Genomic DNA, 24,561 nt, shown 5'->3' with positions numbered 1-24,561 from the left:
ATAAAACGTCGGGTTCTTATTCGCAATTGCAGATTTGGGAGTGAGATACAAAGAGGCTGGACTAAACATTGAAGCCAACTTATATTTCCAAAAAAAAGTAGTTATTGGTATGAGGATATAAAAATGACTCACTTCACTTGAAGAACTTAATTTCTGTATCAACACAGTCATAGAAAAGGTCCTCTACTTCAGAAGGATCAAGAACTTCCGAGCTGGTAATGATGCTCTCCATTGCGTCCAAGCCTTGCTTTTCGAGGTCTAACATGGTCCTTCTCAACTTCTCTCCTTTTTCCTACAAAAATCAATGGCCAGCATGAAACACCTATGAAGCGTCTGAAAGCTTGATCCAACAGAACCGTCTCAAAACTTGTATGTGCATCCATGTGTTAGGTTCAGGGAGAACTTAGGGGCTTTATCTGCTGTGCCGTTGCACAAACATAGCACAACAGTCAAACCACAGCAGTACCTCTGTTGAGTTTAGAAATACCAGTTCCGGAAAAAAGGATGCTTTTGCCCAGAGATCATGTTGAAATAAAAACAAACAGCCTAGTTTACATATTCCTTTCTCTCTGCAATGAAGAGTATGTGAGTTTAAGATTCGAGGAAGGAGATCTTTAAACATTACACTATAACTCTAGGTGGTGTTTTTTCTGTGGGTCAGTCCAGCAGCATTAGGGTAAATGTTTAACGTCCCTCAACCATGTAGGCAAGGCTTATCACAGCCAATTCTGTGGGAGAGAACCACAGACTCCTATGTTCATCACCCTCAAAGTTTATCAGTACTGAGGGGAAAAGGACAAGAATGTGCCTTAAGGGAGCCAGTGTGGTGTAGTGGTTAAGAGCGGTAGTCACGTAATCTGGGGAACCGGGTTCGCGTCTCCGCTCCTCCACATGCAGCTGCTGGGTGACCTTGGGCCAGTTACACTTCTCTCAGCCCCACTCACCTCACAGAGTGTTTGTTGTGGGGGAGGAAGGGAAAGGAGAATGTTAGCCGCTTTGAGACTCCTGAAGGGGAGTGAAAGGTGGGATATCAAATCCAAACTCTTCTTCTTCTTCTTCTTAAGGAGAATGGTAACATTTACTGGACTTTAAAAATAGCTTAGAGGCCATTTTTGCTTCATACAACAAGTGGGACTGCAACAAAATGTTGCGGTGTAGAGGATTCCTTGTCAGACAACAGGGCCTTTATTGCACGATACTTGCCCCGCCACAATGTCCAGTCTGCCTTCCATGCTCTAGCTGTTTGGGGCTTTCCTTCCCTTTTTTGGATTTATTTTTTCCGAAGCATCTTTTGTATTACTGCAAACCTTTGAGGGTCACCCTCACCAGTGCCACTTGGGTATGGATGATGCCATTTCACCTATATTAAGGATCTATACTTGGAAAATGAGCTTGCCAGATAGCTGGAATGAGATTTGGAATAAAGCTTCCTCATATGACTTTCTTGCTGGATCCATTACAACTAATTTATGTATTGCTGGAAAGGAAACTCGTTCACTTACACTGTACACTTTGTCAAACTGGCAGATTATCAATTTCAGTTTTCAACAGATAATGGTTTAACCCTCAAGACTACTGCACTGGCTGTCTTCCAGACCTAAGCTACAAGTACTTCCTCCTAAACTTCCCGAAGAAACTTATTTCCCAACAGCCAACGGGCCTTTCAACAAAATATCAAATTGCAACAGCTGCACCATTCCTTTGGGACCCCTCTTTAACTTATTTTGAGAAATCCAAGAGGTGCCCGATCACTCGGGCATCTGGAAATTCGAATGCAAGCATTAAAGAACTGAAATGTCAAAAAGACCACCTCCTCTTGCATGAACCTGCCCAAGCATCATGTTATTCCTAAGGGCTTGCTCTGCCCCTTCTTCATCAGACGTAAGGTGGGCGCTGACCAGATACATAGCCCTATTTTTGAAATCCCTTCCCCTAGGGCAGGGATTGGGAGCTGTGGGCCCTCAGATATTGTTGGCTTTCAACTCCCATCAAGCCCTACCAACATGGCCACTGTTTAGGGGTGATGCAACATCTGAAGGGACGAATATCAGGCTCCCAGTCTTCCTCATGCAGTTCTTGGAGTCAAGTATTTCTTCCAGGTTTTTAGATGTATCTAACACCGGAATTTCGTCAGCTCTGCTGCTTACCTTGCATTAGGAGTTGTTGCTTCCTAGTATGCAATTTGACTACTACATGTTTTTATATAGCTGAGCAGCGTGATAATAGGTCAATGCAATAAATTTAGAGCTGAACTACATTTTCAGAAAGAGAATGTGCCACAGCAGTTCCTGAATTGTGTAGCGCTACAAAATGCAAGAGGACTGAATGATGCCTTTAAGTGCATTTGGGTGCCGGGGGGGGGGGGAGGGAGGGGGAGAATTCTGCGCACAGAAAACTAGCACTTTAGGAGGGAAAGAAGGTTAAAAATATTTCAGGTGTGGATTTTCCACAGGCAAGGTTATTTTGAGGTGATGGAGATTTTGTACATGTTGCTCAGATATGAAATATCCTCTCTTTTTAAAGTTTACAGTGACCTAAAAGGGTCTTTGACTGAATTTCAAGGGCTCAGGAGGAACGAAACAGAACACAAAATGTAATTTCCCCAATCTTCATTTTTTAAATTTTCACTGGTGTATTTTCAGAGTGCTGGTTTACCTGCTCATTCTCCATGACTGATCGCGCCCACTCGTGCGCTTTGTACAATTCGTGTCTACGGTCTGGTTTCTCCTGGAACCGGGGGATTTTTTTCACAGGATCATCACTACCAAAAATGGGTGACTGTACTTTTGATACTAATTTCACATTATCGACGAAGATAAAAGGTTTAAATATGGACCTGGAAGAGACCAGAGGAATCACTAATTGTTAGCTAAGGCTACATTTTATATTATCACCTAGCAGTTTGCTCAGCTTGTTTTAAAAACAGAAAGAAAAGAAAAATTATCACACAAACTTTGATGTGTTGCACAAAATAACTGGGCCATCTGAAAAGAGGCATTAACAGTAACACAGAGACAAAAGCCATAAAACAGACTACACTTACTTTTAAACATATATACTAAATCAGTTCCTTCTAATTGTTTGCAGATTAGGACTTCCCTTTCCTTTGTTAGGGAATAAGCCAGTCTATGCCATGAAGAATAGCTCAGCAAATATATATTATTTTAATCCTGAAATATTCTGCACAGAGCTGTTCTTAAAAATTAGAATAGATGCACAATGTGTTTAGCAACATTTACAAGACAATGATGCTGTTTTTAAGAAATGCCTGTACAAATTGATATGTTCAAATCTTCTTTGTCTCCTTTACTCTGGGGCTCCATTAATATAACACGCTTTCATTAAAAAGGGAAGAACCAGCATTTGGGATTCACTGACATTTGCTTTCGAAGTGCTAAAACTTTTTAGATAGATTTGCATACATTTTCGCTTCTCTAGCTTTGAGGAGAATTTTTTTTAATACGAATAAATTGCACCAAAAAGGGAAGACCAGGAAACTGGAATAACAGCAAATCTCCTTCTGAATAATAAATTGCAGCTTTCCTTGAGAAGGAAAGCAAGCAAATTAAATTAAGTGTACTGCTTTCTGCTTATCCTTTTGCTTTTCATCCCTTTCATTTATGGAAGATATTACATTAAAGGGGTTTGCTTCTACTCAGAATCTCCCTTCCATTATTGAAGGCGGGACTTTGAACAAGCAATAAATGCCACAAGGAGGATTAAAGGGTAAGACCTACTGCATGGAATGCTAATGAAGAACTATTGATCTTTTCATCAGGAATTGCAAAATGGCTGCTATTTCCCCCAAATACTTTAGAGAGTAAATTGAGGTTCTCATCAACTGCAGTCAGTAGAAGAGCTGTAAACCCTTGTTCTGAAAATGACAAGAATGATCCAAAGAATTGCATTGACGGAAAACAAAGGATATGGCGACTCAAAAGTGCTTCACTTTACACCGATGCTCTTAAATAGTCTTGAGTGAAGTTTGGTGCATGACCAAAAATGATCCACTACATTCACATTTACTTTTCTTAGGGAAACTTACCAGCCTATTCAATATATGATCCAGTATTCTCTCCTGTTAGAGGTCTTATCCACACTTAAGGAACAAGCCTTATGACCTATAGATTTTTAGGTAAAACTCTCTAAACAGCAGAAGTAAACATTCAAAGACATCTCAGTGCTAATATTCCGATGGAGGGGAGAAGTAGGAAAGGACTGGCAGAAGAGAGATCTTGATGAACTATTTTGCATGCAGTTTACAGCAAATGGATTAGCAGTGTGAGAATAAATGCTGATGCAGTTAAAAACACAATGCAGCTCTAGCTCTCAGGCTCAAAATGGTAGATAGGAAAACAATAAATAGCCCCGATGCAGCAGGAGCCACTGTAGGAATTTCTGCTGAGTCAACGTAGCTTCTACGTACTTAGTCAAAGGCAGGATGAAACAGGCTAATAGGGTTGCCATGTTAAAACTGAAGTAGGTTCTGCCATAGGTCAGATGGCCTTCTCAGTAGTGGCACCCACCCTGTGGAACGCCCTCCCACCAGATGTCAAAGAGAAAAATAACTACCAAACTTTTAGAAGACATCTAAAGGAAGCCCTGTTTAGGGAAGCTTTTAATGTTTAATAGATTATTGTATTTTAGTGTTTTGTTGGAAGCCGCCCAGAGTGGCTGGGGAAACCCAGCCAGATGGGCGGGGTATAAATAATAAATTGTTGTTGTTGTTGTTGTTGTTGTTGTTGTTATATCAGCTGACTCACTTGCCGTTTTGACTTCCCAACCTGCCTTATCTAGACTGAGGGCAGCGATTGCAGAAACGGATTTAGGCAAAGAAGAGACCCTTTGATTGCTTCCCTGCATCGATTAACTTCGCATCAGTAAACAACGTGGAATCAGCCCGATAAATAAGTTTTTAAAATGCAAAACTAGAAATTAATTTTTGAGGCTTGAAAAAGTACTGGCAGCCTGCCAGGCACCTTCTCCAATATACCTTGATGGATCTGGTGTGCCGGTGAAATAATGGATGCACGGGGAACTAAGATTCTGAGGTAATACGGACACCATGCTTGATGTAGTAAGAAAAGACTCTGAATCCACACATATACCACCAGACTTATCCCGCAAGATGTCAATCATCATTTCCACAGTGATAGCGCCTGGAAAAATATCAAAACAGAGGCATTAACAGGGTAATAAATTTAGGTCTATCCTACACTGCTGCTCCTCCACTGGGCAGAGGGTTGGATTCAATGGTTGGGTCCCTTCTCAGTCTGTAACTCAAACCGATTAATCCCATAAAGGGGGGGGGGGGAAGGATCTCTAAATGTTAATAAGTGATCAAAGTTTTGCTAACATTTACACCATCAGAGGCACTGATGCTTCCATAGGTCTCTTGGCTGGAAGGCAGCCAAAGATCTCCAAGTCTCTCTCGCTTACAAGAACATGCATCTCTAAAGCATCACTTATACACAGAATACACTCAAGGTCTATACGACGTTTTCCTTCCAAAAAAGGAAATGCATAATCTTACCAACAGAAGTGAAATTTTCAAAACTCAGTTCATGATTTTGGCTAAAAAATCATGTATCAAAAGTGGAGTAGTGGTGGATTTTCTACGTACCTTCTTGCTTCTCTAGGCTCTCCTTCACCAAACAGCAATCTGAATGGTTATCAGCCTGAGAAAATACTTGAGAAAAGTTGAACTCTGTATCTGCAGTCCACCACCCTTGACTTTCCGCATAACTTCTAAGCTCAGGATGCTCTGCATCAATCTTTGTAGTTAAGGAAAGTTGGTTGCAAATGCACTTGACTCCCTCTATGGAAAAAAAAATCATTTATTCTATTATCATTCATTAAATGCAAATTTAAGCTGAATCTATTTTACATCGTGCAATATCAATCAATTAGCCATGCAGAGATCACGAAAAGCGGGTGGCAAAATTCATTTCCGTTGGGATCACCATTCCCAGTCAAATACTTTTGAGGATTATTTGTAAATAATGTGCAGAGTGAATCAGGCATCATCACACCTGATCGTCAGTCTTACAAAAGACAGAGGCCTGGATCCAGACTAAGTCAATGAGCCAAGTTAGTCATGACTTAGTTGAGCTGAAGTTTTATTTATTTCAACTGGAACTAACATAGTTCGCTTCAAATGCAATATGCTAATGTAGGGGACAAGAGCAGGAAAGAAGTAGCTCCTCTCCATCCGTAAGCCCATTAGCTCTGTGAACCAATACACTGCCTTTCATGATGCAGAGATGATCATTCAATGCAGCATGAGGTCTTCCTTCTACCCAGTGGAGCAGGAAAGTGCAGTGGTTATCTTCCCAACCTCCCCCAAAGGGATCTTAAAAGAGACAAGGACCACCTCTGTGCAACAAACTCACAAGGGAAACCTACAGAAATAATTACCAACATGTATCTGTGTTGGTGCAGTCCAAATAATTGGTGCATATCGCTTTTCTAAGACATATCTTTGGGTTGAGGCACAGGTCAATTCTGTGTCCAGCTCCATCTGGTACGCAGGCTGAGACCCTATCTGCCTGCAGACTGCCTCGCCAGAGTAGCGCATGCTCTGGTTATCTCCCGTTTGGACTACTGCAATGCGCTCTACATGGGGCTACCTTTGAAGGTGACCCAGAAACTATAACTAATCCAGAAGGCGGCAGCTAGACTGGTGACTGGGAGCGGATGCAGAGACCACATAACGCCGGTCTTGAAAGACCTACATTGACTCCCGGTACGTTTCCGAGCACAATTCAAAGTGTTGGTGCTGACCTTTAAAACCCTAAATGGCCTCGGTCCAGTATATCTGAAGGAGCATCTCCACTCCCATCATTCTACCTGGACACTGAGGTCCAGCGCCGAGGGCCTTCTGGTGGTTCCCTCACTGTGAGAAGCCAAGTTACAGGGAACCAGGCAGAGGGCCTTCTAGGTAGTGGCACCCATCCTGTGGAACGCCCTCCCACCAGATGTCAAAGAGAACAACTACCACCAAACTTTTAGTAGACATCTGAAGGCAGCCCTATTTAAGGAAGCTTTTAATGTTTGATGTATTACTGTATTTTAATATTTGGTTGGAAGCCACGCAGAGTGGCTGGAGAAGCCCAGCCAGATGGGCGGGGTATAAATAATAAATTATTATTATTATTATTATTATTATTATTATTATTATTATTATTATTTCCCTTTTCTAGGACAGATACAAGAGAACACTTGTCTCTTTCTGTATAAGACCATATAGTGTCACCAAAATTAACTTACTAGAAAAATGGACTCGAGAGCAAAATATGAAGTCTACCTTACACCTGTGGTGTCACAGGAATGCAGAAAGCTGCCTTATTTAAAGGAAGTCAGAGTATTTGTCCATCAAGCCAAGTATTATCTACTGTGGCTGGAGGTAGTTCTCCAAGGGTCTCAACTAGAGGTCTTTCCCAACAGCTGCCACACAATCATTTTAAACTGGAGATCAATGCAGCAATCCTATCCACACTTACCTATAAGTGAGCCCCACTGAATTCCACAAGACTTGTTTCTGAGTAGGCATGATGAGGATTGCCCTGTTAGCATGCTGGCCAAGGACTATGATCAGATACAGCCCTATGTGCAAACAGAGCAAGTCCACCTTCCTTTCAGTGGAAGTGCTCACATTACTGTGTGCGCAAAAAAGTGCCAGCCATTAAAACAGGCACCCCCAACCTGCAGCCCTCCAGATGTTTTGGCCTACAACTCCCATGATCCCTAGCTAACAGGACCAGTGGTCAGAGATGATGGGAACTGTAGTCTCAAAACATCTGGAGGGCTGAGTTTGAAGAAGCCTGCTGTAGAGGCTCCATATGAGCATGAGAGAGTATACGAAGAACTGAGCAAAAAGGGGTTTGGATAAGGCCAGTTGCACAATTTGTCTTAAAACTTAAAAATGATTTCTATGTAAACTTACAAGCCGGAACAAATTTGCGCGTGGGAGACTTAAATTTGATGGTGCACCATTTTAAAGGTTCAGTGAATGTCAGCGACAATCTGAAGCTGACATGAAAATGTCAGCAAGTCAGAGAGCCACAATTTCAAGGGACAGATGTGAAAGTAATGTGCACAATTAACCTTGAATGGGAGAACAAGACCTGCAGATAGAAAAGATCTTTGGTCAATCAACTGTTATTTCTGCTTGAGTGAGAAAAACAAAACGCCACACAGGCAGAAACAGATTTCCTAATGCAGAAAAAGCTTTCTGAATCCTGACATAAAATTCAACCAAGCCAATATGTTAGAAACTTCAAGAAATTGTCCTTAAGGTTGACAATTAAAAACAACAACACAAAACCTGCTTTAAATGACATACTACCATTACAATCTGGAAAGCAGGAACAAACATTAAATGGAAATAGGAAATTCATTCATGAACAACTCATCATTGCCATGGCAAATGTTCATGTACTCAATCGCTTCCTCATAAATAGCAGGTTGGGATAAAAATTACAACGGACCTGTAATGTTCTCTGCTGCCCAGTGTTTCCCAACAGTCTCCAAGACCCAAGCTTCTTTTCTGTCCACTATCAGATACGCAGTCTGGAAAGCATGGCATACACTCCCATCTTCGTAATAATTGCCTCCTTGGCCATGCTCTTCCAACAGAGAGACAATGACATCCAAGGCTTCTTTAGCTGTTCCACCCCTTTCTAGACCAAGCCTGGGGAGGGAACCAAAGGAGGTGGGGAAGAAGCAACTCAACTACAGCAACAATGGAAGGCCATGTCAAAGCAAGCTTACCAGCCTGCCAAACGATAAAACAAAATCTAGAACAAGATCATCATTTGGTTAAGCAATCATGAACCCGACTCCCAAAGCCCCATTAAAAGGTAAAGGACCCCTGGACGGTTAAGTCTAGTCAAAGGCAACTATGGGGTGCGGTGCTCATCTCGCTTTCAGGCCGAGGGAGCTGGCCTTTGTCCACAGTTTCTGGGCCATGTGGCCAGCATGACTAAACTGCTTCTGGTGCAACGGGACACAGTGATGGAAACCAGAGCGCACAGAAACACCGTTTACTTTCCCGCCGCATACATTTTGCCCTGTCCCACCACCAATTTACTAAATCAAAACAGAATGTTAGCAGATAACATTCCTACGTAGCTGGAAAATTCAGAGGAATTGTCACAGGGTGAAATAAGGGAACTGGAACGTCTGATGGTCATAACTTAACCTCGGCCCTGTATACCTGAAGGAGTGTCTTCACCCCCATCATTCAGCCCGGACACTGAGGTCCAGCACCGAGGGCCTTCTGGCAGTTCCCTCCCTGTGAGAAGTGAAGTTACAGGGAACCAATGCTGTATTGTGTTTTTAATAGTTGGTTGGAAGCCGCCCAGAGTAGCTGGGGAAACCCAGCCAGATGGGTGGGGTATAAATTATTATTAGCATTATTATACCTCACCCTGCCTTCTATAACCTAATTAAAATTAGCTCCTTTAGTAAGGACCAAAGCAAACTCTTATTAGAAAGTTACATTTCAAACACCCATAATTTTGATTAGTATTGGTCTGCTGTTGCCATTAGGGAATTAATCCCAGAACCCATTCATGCTGGAGTATTTGGATATAAGCCGATTTATTCCCATTAAAGTCAGTGACTGCCAGTCTCCTGCTGTTTTTAAGTTCGAAAAGCAAAATGGATTTGTGAATAATAAAAGTGCCTCCTGTTCATAACAAAGTGGGCAGATAAAAGAAGATTCCAGCGTAGAAATCTGCATTGGTTGAAGAATGGAAAAGAGGAGCTTAATGTAAAAAAACCAAACCCAGCTTATTAAATATACTTCTAATCAGTCATGTGATGAATTGATCTTCTAACTAAACTGAACGGGATACAACTGTGTTTTCCCAAAGGAGGATTCAAATCTTGCAAGGACAGTTATAAGACCTGCATGCTTGAGACCTGCTTGCAACGGGGAGAGTTCATGCAAAAAGAGAGAATCAGGCAGATCCAATCAGCTTGCTTAGCAGTCTTGCTTGACAGCTTGTCAGATGTCAAACAGATAAACAACTATTTGACTTTCAGAAGACATCTGAAGGCAGACCTGTTCTGAAAAGTTTTTAATGGCTGTTGGTTTACTGTGTTTTTAATATTTTGTTGGGAACTGCCCAGAATGACTGGGGCAACCCAATTAGATGGGTGGCATATTAATAATAAAATTATTATTATTATTATTATTATTATTATTATTATTATTATTATTATTTCCAACAACAGCCTATAGCCCTATTGCAGTTTCTAGCATGGAAGCCAATCTCATTTCTTTTCCACCCTTTCCTTCTTAGTATCTCTTTTCCAGCCATAATAGTTCTTACTGACATTAAGCTAATCTCGCTGTACTATACAAACAAGACTGGCCAGAGGAACCATGTCAATCAAGATGGGCTAGAATAAAACGATTTTCTGGAGCTCGTTCGTCAGCACTTGAGTGAACGGGTTTTCCATTGGAATGCATGAGATGCAGTATGCCTGACAATGATTTAATTATTCCAGAGTCCCCGTTCCCCCACCTCCCCGCCTTGAAGCACACAAGCAAGAATTCTAAGTCACAGTAGGCTGTTCTGAAAATGAAGACTAAAATGAAGCTCATGGGCTGAGCCGATTTACAAAGCAACTGCTGCTTTTAAAAGCACACTAGGTTGTATTCCGACTTTCTGCATCTTGGCAGATCGGCAAACCATTTTTTTAAAATAAAGAGTGCCCAATTATTACTTTAAAGTTTGTGTACCGTGCTCGCCATTCCCAGAGCTTCAAGCCCAAAGAATACATCACATACGATTCTAAAAGGCACAGAGACATGGCAGTTCATGTATCAAAGATGAAAAGAAACACTTGCATTGTACTTCATGTCTAAAAGCGCACAGTGTTATCCATATGTGGACCAAAACAGTGATGTTACCAAGAGGAGGGTTTGCTTTTCTGCTGATATTTCGAACAGCTGATTCATTGCTCAGAACACTTATCAGGCTACACAACCCATCCACAATGTGGTTGTTAATCACCCACGGGGTGGATTTGATTTAAATCAAATCAATTTAAATCACTAGTCGGTAAGACTTGATTTAAAAGACTGATTCTTGCTGGCATAACCTTAATACCATAACCAGATGAAGGTTTCATTTTTGGAATAATAAATTTTCAGAGTAGTTTTTACAGTTATATCAAAAATTACTGATTTGGTTATGCTATTAGAACTACATAACTGTTTATATTTGGACAACTTTTCTGCTGTACTTTATTGGAAGGGAAAACACAATCATTTCCTTAATAACAATTTATTGAACTAAAACAATAACATTATGGCATATGTATCCATGTTTGTTAACTGATGTGATTAAACAATTAAAACACTTAGACTGACTTTTAGAACACATGAAAAACTTAAAACAAATCCTTATTTCCTGATGAATAGCCTTTGGGCTATAATGTAATTTAAATAGAAAACTATATTTAGAAAGATTTTTCCTCCAAAAGAATTTTATTTTAAAAATCCAATTTAAATATAAAAAGAAACCGATTTAAATTTTCAAATCCTTTTAAAAAAATTAAAATATTTGATTTTTATCCACCCTGATCACCCACCTGACAAGATCCATTCCTAGGAGAGCTTCAGTTTCCGAGGCTGGTTCTTTGGTGATAATGGCTTCATTGGTAATGAAGACTCCATGTTCATTTGCCCCCATTTCTGCGCCCCAAAGCCAGGAAGGTCTGCTCAGAGCAACAGCGTTGGTCTTGGGTACCTGGTCAATCTCAATGTATGTGCACTGCAGTGGGGGAGAGGGAGACAAGGCCTCACTGAATCAGATTACATTTCTCCAAAGAAAGTACAGTGTTATCATATTGACATGTCGCCACAGAAAGATTTTTACTTGCCACAGTGGCAACTTACATATAATAATAATAATAATAATTTATTATTTGTACCCCGCCCATCTGGCTGGGTTTCTGCAGCCACTCTGGGCGGCTTCCAACAAAGATAAAAAATACACTAAAATGTCACATATTAAAAACTTCCCTGAACAGGGCTGCCTTCAGATGTCTTCTGAATGTCAAGTACCGTATTTTTCGCTCTATAAGACGCACCAGATCACAAGACGCACCTAGTTTTTGGAGGAGGAAAACAAGAAAAACATATTCTGAATCCCAGAAGCCAGAACAGCAAGAGGGATCGCTGCGCAGCCTGCATTCGCTCCATAAGACGCACACACATTTCCCCTTACTTTTTAGGAGGGAAAAAGTGAGTCTTATAGAGCAAAAAATACGGTAGTTGTTTATCGCTTTGACATCTGATGGGAGGGCGTTCCACAGGGTGGGCGCCACTACCGAGAAGGCCCTCTGCCTGGTTCCCTGTAACTTGGCCTCTCGCAGTGAGGGAACCGCCAGAAGCCCCTCAGAGCTGGACCTCAGTGTCCGGGCAGAACGATGGGGGTGGAGACGCTCCTTCAGATATACAAACTTGTTTTAGACAGTGTATCCTAAAGGATCTCTCAACAGCCCCAAAGGTTACCTAATTCTAGCTGCAAAACTGACCATGAATACACAAAAGATACTGGACAAAAATAAAACACAGGCAGTTGATATTAAATATTTTTAAAGACCAAACATGTCACTTTCCATTGGATTTCAACATGTACTGGTAGAGGAGTGATGCATGAATTTCTAGCATTAGGAGAGAAAAATCCATTTGATTTTATGGCAGATGTTTTATATCAAATACGCAGCTGGTTATGATAAGCAGGTTCTCTCTCTAATGAAAGTATATAGTGTATGTTCAAAAATATGTCAGTCCTCAGGGGGAAAAAGACTTCATAAGGGGAGCAGAAAAGCAAGAGTATGTGTATCTCTGTTTCTGTAGATTCTGAAATAATCGTTCATCAGAAAGCAGAATATGCCATTTTTCTGACTAAAGTCTTTGTTGTATAAACTGCAATTTGACCCAGCTGCTGTTAGACTGGCAGTGCCTGGATTCAAAGCACAGAAAAAAGAGATTGGTCAGTGCTCTTCATTATGAAAACAAAAGGAAAGTGACTTGGATAACTCCAAGGTATTTGTGAGCCAAAGATAGCAGGCTTATTTTAAGATTCCGGCTTTCAATTGATGTATAAATTTTCACTATCAGGTAAATGGATCCAAAGGTGAGAACAGGAGAAAGAGAACAGAGCAACATGCCATTTTACAATATTGACCGTGAGAGTCTATATGTCACATCTGACAAACATGCCCTTTGTCAAACCCACAAATTAAGCACAAAATAAAGCTGTTTACCTCAACTTTGCATCCTGGATCATGAGTAGCAGCAGCAAAATAAACTATTTCCTGTACCTCGTCCCTGGGCCGTGCAGAATTTTTCCCAATGACTACAAGGCCATCTTTAGTGTGTGGTGGGAACGCAACAAAACAGTAACTGGGAGGTGCCAGAGCCATCCTAGAGAAAAAGGGACATTTTAGGATCATAAGAAACTGCCTTATTCCAGGCCATTTTATTTCTCCATTTAGCCAGGGCTGGTCCAAAACATTTTGCTGCCTGAAGCGATGCAGTAAAATCGAGCCTTTCTCACAGGGCATTGTGCCCAAGGTTGATCAAGTTATTTTGACCCCCGAAGCAGAAAATCCCACAATCACCCCTCTTGCTGGCAGCAAAAAACAGAATAAGAAAGAACAATTTTCCGCCTCTTTACAAGACACGTTATCTCTTCACCATGCCTAATGATAGGGCCGGCCCGACAGCTACCCCAGTATTGCATTTGCTGTCTGACAAGCAGCTCTTTGGGGTATTAGGCAGAGAAAGGCCTTTCCCATCACCTGATTCTTTTAAGTGGTGATGCCAGGATTAAACATGGGATCTCCAAGATACACAAAGGATTTGCTCTCCCACTGAGCTACAGACTCTCCCCAAATTGGTTAACTTGACCAAACTGGCATTTGTCTGGTTGCTATTCTTGTCTCACCAGCTAAATAATCCCATTTTAATGAAAGAAAGTCATCCAAAATAGACTTACTGCAGCTCAGTAAACAAAGTCTTTTGAGTGTGAAAGGAGAATGATGGAAGAATTAGTGGAAAGAATAGTGGGATCTGCTTGAATAATTAAAATAGATTATTTTCTCTTACAAACAACTATAGCCAGGTACAGTATAGCCAGGTAAAATGTACTTCCTAACTCAAATGTTTTAGCAGAGAGATAGGCAAGGATTTTTAAGTACCACAAACATGCTACACCTGAGACAAGGTTATTTGGAAAAATAACTGGTGTTCTCTTATAATCTCAGCCCCACCAATTAACTGACTGACGCTTTAATGCACTTAAGTCTACTTGTTTCCATTAATTAACGTCTGCAGCCCTAATTGGATATACATTAGCAGAAAGCTGTGTGTTAGTTCTTTTACTGTCTTAACTTCCTCAACAGAGAATTGTCTTAAATAATTGGAGAATACCCGACACATCTTGTGCTATTAGTGACCAACTGCCACAAAACTCTGGACCAATATTTTGGCTCAGTTCACACATCATGTCAAATCATGATTTGCAACCAGCTGCCATTGGTGGTGGAACCTGAGAACTCCAAACTTGTGGCAAGAAATCATGCTTAATGATTGAAATCCTCAAAAACATACCCATTTGTTGCTGTGTTCTCATCATTTAAAGACTGCAATTGGGGTGTTGGTATTTTTGATGGCGTTATATCTTTAACTGTTCCTGAAGTTTTAGGATTTTTCTGGGCTGGGTTTTGATTTTACCACTAGATACTATTATTTATTAATGCTTGTATTTTTGGGTTTTAAATTTATTATGCCTTATGTATTGTTGGAAGCTGCCTTGAATAGGCTGTGTCCCAGAAAGATGGTTTATAACAATGTCTTTCATAGTAAATAAAAGACAACAAGAATAAGACACTTTGGGTCAAAGTGGGCTGCAAACCGTAGTTTGGTACAATGTCTGAAAGGGCAACCGGTTATTTATCTATCACACTTCAAAGCATCTCAGAGCAATTACATTAATTTGAGCCAATATTCAAATTGGTACTAATACAATTAAAAATGAAACAAAAGCAAAGCAAGCAAAATAAAAGCCATGTTTTAAAAAAATCAATAAAAGCCTGAGTGAATAAAAATGTATTCACCAGTAGCCAAAAAGGTATCTAATGAACTGTAAGGCGGGCATCCCTGAGGAGACGATTCAAAAGTTGGGGTGCCACCACGGAGGGTGTCCTGCCTCAGATGGCAGCGTCTGAGAGGCAGCCTTTGAGGCAGATCTTAATGTTTAGCAGGTGGGCCAGAAACATAATTCTGTCCAGTCTCTGCCTCTGAAGGTTACTACGCTATACAGTGGTACCTCGGGATGCGAACGGGATCCGTTCCGGAGCCCCATTCGCATCCTGAATAGAACATAAGACGCGACTGAGCGTCTGTGCTTGTCGCGTTTCGCCACTTCCGAGCATGTGCATGACATCATTTTGACAGCCTGTGTATACGCAAGCAGTAAAACCCGGAAGTAACGCGCTCCGTTACTTCCGGGTCGCCGCGGAGCGCAACCCGAAAACTTATCCTGAAGCATATTTATCCCGAGGTATGACTGTAGTCAGAATGCTGAGCAAAAGGAATCTGAAAGCAGAAATGGAGTTCCAACTTATTTGCTCGTGTCTGTTAGCAAAAAAACACATTTTGGGGGCTCTAAGTTTAGCCTGGCATGATATTCAAAGTGGGCCTTTGACCAAATAGGTTGGCCTCTTCATTGTCTTCACACAAACACAACACACAATTCAGCGTTTAACTATATTCCAACATCACCAATTATTTGATGCACTTTTACATTTCAGTGACACGTTAAGTAGGGGCGCAGGGGGGGGAGGAATCCTTACCAAGTTCCTTGCGTTGGCCATGCCATTTAATAGAATTTGCTCTATGAGCTAGTGCCATCACAGAGCAAGCTTCCAGCCTCTGGTCCAACATAAATAAAAATGGCCTCAGCTCACACAGCAAGGATGCGGACTATGACATTCACCACTGGGATGGATGCTGATTCCTCTAGTGTTATTGCAACAGCTAGAGAAGCTGTGTTTCCCCAGCCACAAATTTCTCATTGAGTACAATACAAAGCATCACTCACTTTTTAAAAGCTTGATGGGTATGCTGCTTGCGAGTATATCCCTTGTCTCAAAAGGCATAAATCCACAGAATGAGGAGACGGATACATCTTTCAAAAATCCCAGGAGAGCTGAACTGTATTATTCATGCACAGTTAATTAGCTCCAAGACACAATTTTAGCAGGTTGCTTTGATATAGATCTTATCAGACAAGACAATGGTCAGAATGCAATATCCAATTCCCTTGCGACTACCTGAAGTGACAACTTTCAAGTGATTTCTCACCGGCTAGTGCTTCTTGATGAAAATTAATCTCAAGGGAATTCGACTGTGTGCTGCTATTTTTGCTGCTGTTTGTGCAGCTAATGCCTTTTCAGTTACTATGCCAATGTGCTTAAAATAGGCTGGTATGCCGAAGAGTAAATAGCTTTGATTAACATGTAAAATGAATTCTTTGTAAGACATTTCAGTGAGCCTAAATGGGGGGAAATTTATTTATTTATTAAAATAAGAACCGCCGTCAAGAGCTCATCTGTACAGATACTCAGGGCTGTCTCCGGGACTTGTGACTTGCCAGCCATAGCATGAACTAAGGACTGCTATTATGGGAAGCAAAGTTTTATTTTTCTTTCTTTCCTTTATGCATATATCTGCATGAATGCAAGGCTGCATTCTCTGACTTGTGACAAGCACAAGGTACGCTGTGAGACTTGGCAAGTCGACAACCCCTTGTGATGCTTCTCAGGTTGTTCATATGTATATTAAAAGTGTCTAATTCTCAGCTCTAATGACTTTTAATTAGAGCGTGTTTAGTCTGCTTCCATTATACGCTGAAAGATGTGCAGGCAGGGCTGGTAAAATCAGCACACATTTTTAGCCCGGGAAATAGGTCAATACTTTGCAATGGTTTGTGCCGAAACAATGAGATTGCAAGGAGAGGAGGTGGGTGGGAGAGCTGGGGTTTTGTCTACCAAATTGCCTTTTGTTTCAGATGGCTAGAGCCATTAGCTTCTGGTGCAAATACAGTCACTAGGAAACAGCCCACAAAAAGCCTAACCAAGTGTGGGAAAAGCCAGTCTTGCTTTGCAATGTGAACAATTGCTTACTGGACTGAATGGGAGGGTGGTCTTTAAACACTTTTTCCACTTGCTTTTCTAATTTGGTGCCCTTTGTTTCCATGAAACAACCTCGAGTTGCTCCTTACTACCTGCTACACGTTGGGGAACATTCAGGCATGCATATTCAAAACAAACCTAGACTAATTAGTTAAGAACCATATGCTGGTATAAATGGCTTGGGTTATACGGAAGGCTTTTTTCCCTTATCAGTATCCTCTGTTCATGTTTCTTGAGCAGTAGCAAAAGGCATAAGCATTGCAGGAAAGCATTTGTTCAAAGGAGACTCATTTTTCCTATTAAAAGAACTTAAGGCAGGTGGGGACATTTCTGCTGGGAGAAAAGCCTGCATGATGAAACAATAAATCACAGCTCTGCTACCTCTTACATTCCCCTTCAGGCAAAATGCAAGTATAAATAGTACGACTGGGTTACCATTTTCTTTATTAAATATGAATATTTCAAAGTGACTTGAATTCTTAATGCATCTATGGTTGCCAACCCCAAATGCTCTAGAAAAGAGATTCAGAATCTCCACATTCTAAAGGGATCTTCTTGTGCACAGTAATACATATCGACTATCTTTGTAAATACACAGGCCCCGATTCAGACAGAATCACAGAACTGTAGAGTCGGAAGGGACCACAAGGGTCATCTAGTCCCTGCAATACATGTATCTTTTGTCCAAAACGGGGCTCAAACCCACGACCCTAAGGTTAAGAATCTCATGCTCTACCAACTCTGCCACGCTCACCATTCTTCAGCTCCACTCTCACTATAGGGTGACCCAATGCAGAGATAGTCTGGAATCCTCTGGGAACTGCATAAAAAGGCGCTGTGGTCTAAACCTCAGAGCCTTGGGCTTGCTGATCAGAAGGTTGGTGGTTTGAATCCCTGCAAAAGGGTGTGCTCCCATTGCTCAGTCCCAGCTCCTGCCCACCTAGCAGTTCGAAAGCACATCAAAGTGCAAGTAGATAAATAGGTACCGCTCTGGAGGGAAGGTGAACGGCGTTTCCGTGACTGCTCTGGTTCGCCAGAAGCGGCTTAGTCATGCTGGCCACATGGCCCGGAAGCTGTACGCCAGCTCCCTTGGCCAATAAAGTGAGATGAGCGCCACAACCCCAGAGTCGTCCGTGACTGGACCTAATGGTCAGGGGTCCCTTTACCTTACCTCCAATATCAAGCAGCTGCACCATCTTTGAATTTCAAGGCCACACAGAAATGTGGCAGCTCTTCAGCAGTACACTGAAGCTCGCCTGCAAATACACTACAGCCCCTACACCCGAGCGTCTTCCAGAAACAGTGCAAAACTTTGGATGGGGCTACAGTCTCACCCAGTATAATTTAAGGAAGGGGGGAATTTTCCCTTGTCAGTCAAAAAGACTTACAGAACAGTTTACAAATGTCAGCCATAAAACAGTCCCTGACCTCATGCTAAAAGGGCATAACAAAAGGGAAAAGGAACTGGGAGAGAGGAAGAAAAAAAAAGGCTACAGAATCTTAGGTTACAACATTCTACAGTAGTACCTCTGAGTATGAACTTAATTCGTTCCAGAGGTCTGTTCTTAACCTGCAACCGTTCTTAACCTGAGGTACCACTTTAGCTAATGGGGCCTCCCGCTGCCACCGTGTTATTTCTGTTCTCATCCTGAGGTAAAGTTCTTAACCCGAGATACAACTTCTGGGTTAGCAGAGTCTGTATCTCGAAGTGTTTCTAACCCAAGGGACCACTGTAGTTCCGATGATGCTTCCACGCTGATGGTAAGTCAAGAGTTTCTGACTTCCTGTGAACCAATCAATAGCATACTCATGCTGCCTAAACACTGCCAATTCTCTCCTGGTATAAGTGGGATCAACAAACCAGGTAGCCTTGGCTTCCCATTATACCTAAGACAGGGTTTTGCGGTCCATTTCTCCTTTAGAAGCCATGGCTATTAGCCAACCTTTAGTCATGTGGCTTCCAGATCAGATCATGGGCTTGTTAAGTAGCAACATACCACAATCCTCGGTTCATATACAATATCCTTCCTGGCATAGGTGCCAACGCTATAGGGCCCTGGTCCCTTTGCCCCCCAATAAAATATTTAGGGGGGCTGCCCCCCAATATTGGCATTTTCCTCCCTCCCTCCCTTGGACAGCCACTTGCAGGCAAGCAGGCAGGCAGAAGAGGCAGGCCGGTAGGAGAGGTGAGCAGGCGAGGGGGGCAGAAACGTATTGTGGTGGGGGGGTGAGAGGCAAGTGGGTGGGAGGATGCGGAGACCTGTGCCCAGTTTTGTGCAGCAGAGGAAGGTGCGATCCACAGAAGTGCAGTGGGGGAGGCAGAAGTGCAGGGAGCAGCCCTCCCCCCCAATATTTTGTTCAAGTTTGTGCCTATGCTTCCTGGTTTGCTTATTCCACTTATGCCAGTGGAGGCGTGCCATGGTAATGGAAATATGCAGCAGCACTCATGGTAATTCAGAAACTTGTATTGATGCCTCTGGGACGACGGTGGCTACAAATGAAATAAATAGGTGAGCAAAATGAAATCAGGAGACTGGAGAGAGATATATATATATACTGTTAATTTATTTCAAATCTGTATTCCAATTAGTTTAGTTCACCCTCAAGGCGGGAAATATAGCTAGTATATTTTGCAGCGGTAATTGCTATTTCATGCGACACATCAGCCGTTGAGATCTGCAGAGGAGCAGGAACAGACTGGATTCTGCAACTTTTTGCAAAAACAACAAAAAAAACCCAACGTTTTGTACCAGCAGGATGGCAGTCACATTAATCACATTCCTATCTATCAAACGGCGTCAGGATTTGCTACAATATGCAAAACAAGTCTCTGCTCTGATAAATGAATGTCACACAAATAATATTGCACAGTGGCTGAAACTTCCTCTCTAGGAGCCCATGTCTGCACTAAGCCACACCCACTTTTCTTATTATTTATTTTATTTATTCATTAAATTTATATACCACCCTTCATTTGAGGATCACGGGGTAATTTACAGTATAAAAACACAAAAATACATAACATAATAACAAACAACAACACACACCAGTTTAAAAAGCTATACAGTGGTACCTCAGGTTAAGTACTTAATTCGTTCCGGAGGTCCGTTCTTAACCTGAAACTGTTCTTAACCTGAAGCAACACTTTAGCTAAAGAGGCCTCCTGCTGCTGCTGTGCCGCTGGAGCACAATTTCTGTTCTCATCTTGAAGTTCTTAACCCGAGGTACTATTTCTGGGTTAGCGGAGTCTGTAACCTGAAGCGTACGTAACCCCAGGTACCACTGTAGATTGTTTAATTAGCCACAGGCCTGAGAGAAAGAGGAACGTTTCTGCCTGAAGATATGCAATGAAGGTGTTAGGTGAGTCTCCCTGGGAGCTCTGCTCCACCTCTGGTGTGTTGCGGCAAGCTAAACCATGGTTTGGCTTAGCATGCTTTATGAACCTGGGCTCATGGTTTGTTTTGCTCCAGATAAATAATGAGCTGTAACCAATGTCTGCTCTTTGTTTAAAGTTCAAGGCAAATCACAAGCCTGCGTTCAGAAGACATGTTAGCTAAGATAGACCTAGCTCACAAGAGCAAAATGTCTGTAATCTCCATTCCAAGAGCCCGTACATCCGTACTAAGCCATGGCTTGTCTCAGTCTTACACACTTTGAAATGCTACATTTGAACTGCAAAAGAGATGTTGCTGGGCAACCAAATGCTTCTACAGTTCCCAATGGTCTGAGTTCAAGAGGTTTGCACTGCTCTGTGATAGTGGGGTCAGACATGGAGTTCTCACTATTCTTCAGATTAGGGAGAGGCAAGAGATAATTTACCTTCGTTTGCTAGATCACTAGATGACCTGCAGCAGACAAGAAGAATCTGACTTCTAATCTTACCATATTTTTCTGTGTATAAGACAAGGTTTTCCCCCTAAAAAATAATGTCAAAAATTAGGGGGGCCTCTTATACACAGATATATCTCCCCCCATTTCCTTAAATCTGAGTCCCCCCCCAAAAGGGGGCGTTTTATACATGGGGGCGTCTTATAGAGGAAAAAATATGGCATTTTTATACATGAGGAGCAGCAACAAAAAGGCTTTTTAAAATAATCTGTTCGAATTCCAGATGTTCAACAATTCGGCTGCAGATTTTTATTTGCATATATAGGCCAGTCATCCCAGTGTATGACTCACAAAGTGCAGCAAGCAATTCCGCCAGACTGCAACAGAGGAAGTGATGGGAATCAGGGTCACCCCATTGGCTCTGCTGGCAGACAGCTATAATTGGCTCCCCCATCCCCTTCTAGCTGGCCATTAGAAGGACTACTACAGTGGTGCCCCGCAAGACGAATGCCTCGCAAGACGGAAAACCCGCAAGACGAAAGGGTTTTCCGTTTGCAGAGGCACTTCGCTAGACGAATTTCCCTATGGGCTTGCTTCGCAAGACGAAAATTGACGAAAAATTTTGAGGGGGTTTTTCGCTCCAAAACCCCTTTTTCTGAAGCGCTAAACTGCTAAAAGCATTTTAGCAGCAAAACCGCTAATCCCTTAAGCCTTAAAAAGCCGTTTTTAGCGCTTAAACTGTCAATAGCGCTAATCCGCCAATGGGCTTGCTTCGCAAGACGAAAAAAACGCAAGACGAAAAGACTCGCGGAACGGATTCTTTTCGTCTTGCGAGGTACCACTGTATTTAATGATTGGTGCCTGAGTTTACCTCTACCCTTTTCTATCCCCGCCACTATTCCCCCCCCCCCCTTTGTTAAACATACATAAGATGTTCCGAGAGGCATTTTTTTTTGGGGGGGGTGTAAAAATGCTTTGGAGAAATAGTCTACACCCCCTCACCTCCCATGATGCCACTGGCTCAAACAAGAGGTTCACACAACCAGGAGTTGGTGAACCCTCACGAGTTATTGTAAAGTAGAAACAAAGTTTTCTCATGCATAGCCAACTCACCAGGGGTCTGGCAATAATCTCTACCAGAATGCTATACCTCAGTAGCCTTCAGCAGATTTTGTCTCAATAAGACCTCCGTGGAGCGATGCCACTGCGTGATAACAACGCAACACATGCCACAGGATGCACACCTGCAAAACCTTGATCACTGTGGTACCAACAACATTTATTAACTGTAATTTAGCTGAAAAATTACGGCTATGGAACAATACATGGGGCGATTCCTCTATCACAAGCTGCATACAAGCCACTGCTGCAAAAAAAAGGCAGGATGAACAATTTTTGGATACATTAGTGAAAGGCGTTTATAAAATATAAGCATTGTTACCCTCCTGAGAAAAATACAGTGTGGAAAGAATCTAGCAGCAGCTCTGCAATAATTCTAGCGGGGTGGACTTTGGTAATATGGTGCCCTAAGCAAGGACAAAATTTGGCACCTCTCCCCTTTAAATATTTCTTATTTTCTCACACACACACACACACACACACACACAAACTTCATTTTGGTACACTTGCTTTTTTATGTCTCTTCTCAGTGGGTACCTGCATAAATATCAGGTTGTTAAAATTTATTATTATTATTATGCACCCCCTTGGCTTGGCACCCTGGGCAGATAAACCACCCACACCTCCCTAAATCTGGTGACGATTCCAGAAAGGATCTTCTCCATATGAGCCACCAGAAATAATTGCAGTGGTACCTTGGTTTACAAACTTAATCTGTTCCAGAAGTCTGTTCTTAAACCAAAGCGTTCTAAAACAAGGCAGGCTTTCCCATAGCAGCGGGGGACTCAATTTACAAATGGAACACACTCAACAGGAAGTGAAACATGTTCTTATTCCAAGGCAAAGTTCACAAACCAAAACACCTACTTCTGGGTTTGCAGCGTTCTTAATCCAAGTTGTTCATAAACTAAGCTGTTCTTAAACCAAGGTACCACTGTATACTGAAAGCCACATTCCCTTATTTTACATGCCAGTGATGGGCGGGGCCAGAGGCAAAAGTGGGTGGAGCTAGTAGGCTAGCTTCTACACACACCCATCTTGTCCTCTATCCAGGCAAGCAAAGGGCACTATGACTATCAGAGGTCAAGGACACATTCCATCCAGGTGAAAACACTCATAGAATCTAAGTGAGAAGGAAAGCATAATGGACACTACTACAGGCACTGATACAGAGGTAGCCCACTGGGCCTATGCAGCTGAGTAGGTCAGGGGTCAGTCTAGAAATCCACTAAAATATCAAGGCCTTGCCTTACAGGGCAGCACAGCTACACAAAGGCCAATAGTGCTTTAAACTACAGATCATGAAGATCTAAAAATAACCAGAAAACCCCATTTTGTGAAAAGGAAGATGCACGTGAATCTCCAAAACCCACAATGCCATTTCAAAACCATAACCTTGAGCTAAAAGCTTGCTATTTTATGTAAGTAGATCAAACAATGGACAGAGGGAGAAAACATTTCAGTAAAGCCCAGTACTTTAGCCTTGAAGAACTTTTGAATTAAAGTCCCAAAGAGACCACCTGAGCAGGTGCATTTCTTGCAATTATTAAAAACAAAAAAACCCACCAGGCAGTAATAAACCTACTTTCAGTTCATGTTCCAGTATTCACAATTTTAGAAAAGAAAACCATGCATTATTAGCAGCAAAATCTCACTTTACTACTAGCAATCTGTGCCCACGCTCATATTTAAATAGGAAGGAGCCAGGGGCCACAATGAAAAGCAAGTTTGTAGAAATGATTTCAGATGAGTCAGATGAAGCACAAAGGCTAGACTATATATAGCAGGCAGCCATGTTATACTTCACACTAGATTCTAGATAGACATCACCTGTTAAACCTTTGCAAATGAGATAGGAATTGCCAGAAAACCACAGGAAGAAGCAGTGGAACTGATCTAAGGTCACAGAAGATGGATGGGAAATGTCAGAAGCGCAAGAAGACACTGGGGCAACGGGCAGTTAAAACAGCTCAGGAACTTAGCAGCAACGGAGTTACTACAGCTAGCAAGCCTACATTTCCACCCTGCAAGCATCTCTACAGATACAGCTCTGTTACACTACAGCATCTCAGCATCATGCACCTGCCCTTCAGTCATACACCCAAAGCCTCACAGCATCCAAGGACCTCCGCCTCTCCAAAAAATCTCAGATGCAGTATCTACAGCCTGAGTGAATTAAGACTCTGTTCCCCCAGGCAGGAAGCTACACACCCAGGGGCAAAAGGTGAAAGGGAGGTCTGGGGTGAGGTGGAGGCTCTTCCCATCCAGTGAAGAGCTTGCAACAATCCAACGATTGTGTGAAGCGGCAATTGTGGACCAGGGGGAGGCCACTAACACATGCAGCAGAGAGAGGAGCCCAGGGATGAGTCATCAAGTGCAAAGATCAAGGAG

At 42.1% G+C, this 24,561-nt stretch overlaps 1 protein-coding gene across 1 annotated transcript in view; it reads right to left on the bottom strand.

The window, feature by feature from the left end:
* The window catches only part of SCRN1 (secernin 1), a 29,478-nt gene that overhangs the window by 3,930 nt on the left and 987 nt on the right, over positions 1 to 24,561 (bottom strand). The window contains exons 2-8 of the mRNA XM_083405081.1: positions 13,291 to 13,450; positions 11,608 to 11,789; positions 8,490 to 8,692; positions 5,624 to 5,818; positions 4,994 to 5,159; positions 2,656 to 2,836; positions 133 to 292 (exon numbers count right to left, since the gene is read on the bottom strand). Of these exons, the coding sequence (XP_083261207.1) occupies positions 134 to 292; positions 2,656 to 2,836; positions 4,994 to 5,159; positions 5,624 to 5,818; positions 8,490 to 8,692; positions 11,608 to 11,789; positions 13,291 to 13,449 (1,245 nt within the window). The 5' untranslated portion in view covers position 13,450 and the 3' untranslated portion in view covers position 133. The remainder of the gene's footprint in view (positions 1 to 132; positions 293 to 2,655; positions 2,837 to 4,993; positions 5,160 to 5,623; positions 5,819 to 8,489; positions 8,693 to 11,607; positions 11,790 to 13,290; positions 13,451 to 24,561) is intronic.

This window comes from Podarcis tiliguerta, assembly GCF_965153285.1.
Source record: "Podarcis tiliguerta genome assembly, chromosome: 12".
In the NCBI taxonomy this organism is placed as follows: Eukaryota; Metazoa; Chordata; class Lepidosauria; order Squamata; family Lacertidae; genus Podarcis; species Podarcis tiliguerta.
The sequence above is the reverse complement of the archived record's forward strand: the minus strand, read 5'-3'. Positions and strand labels throughout refer to the sequence as shown.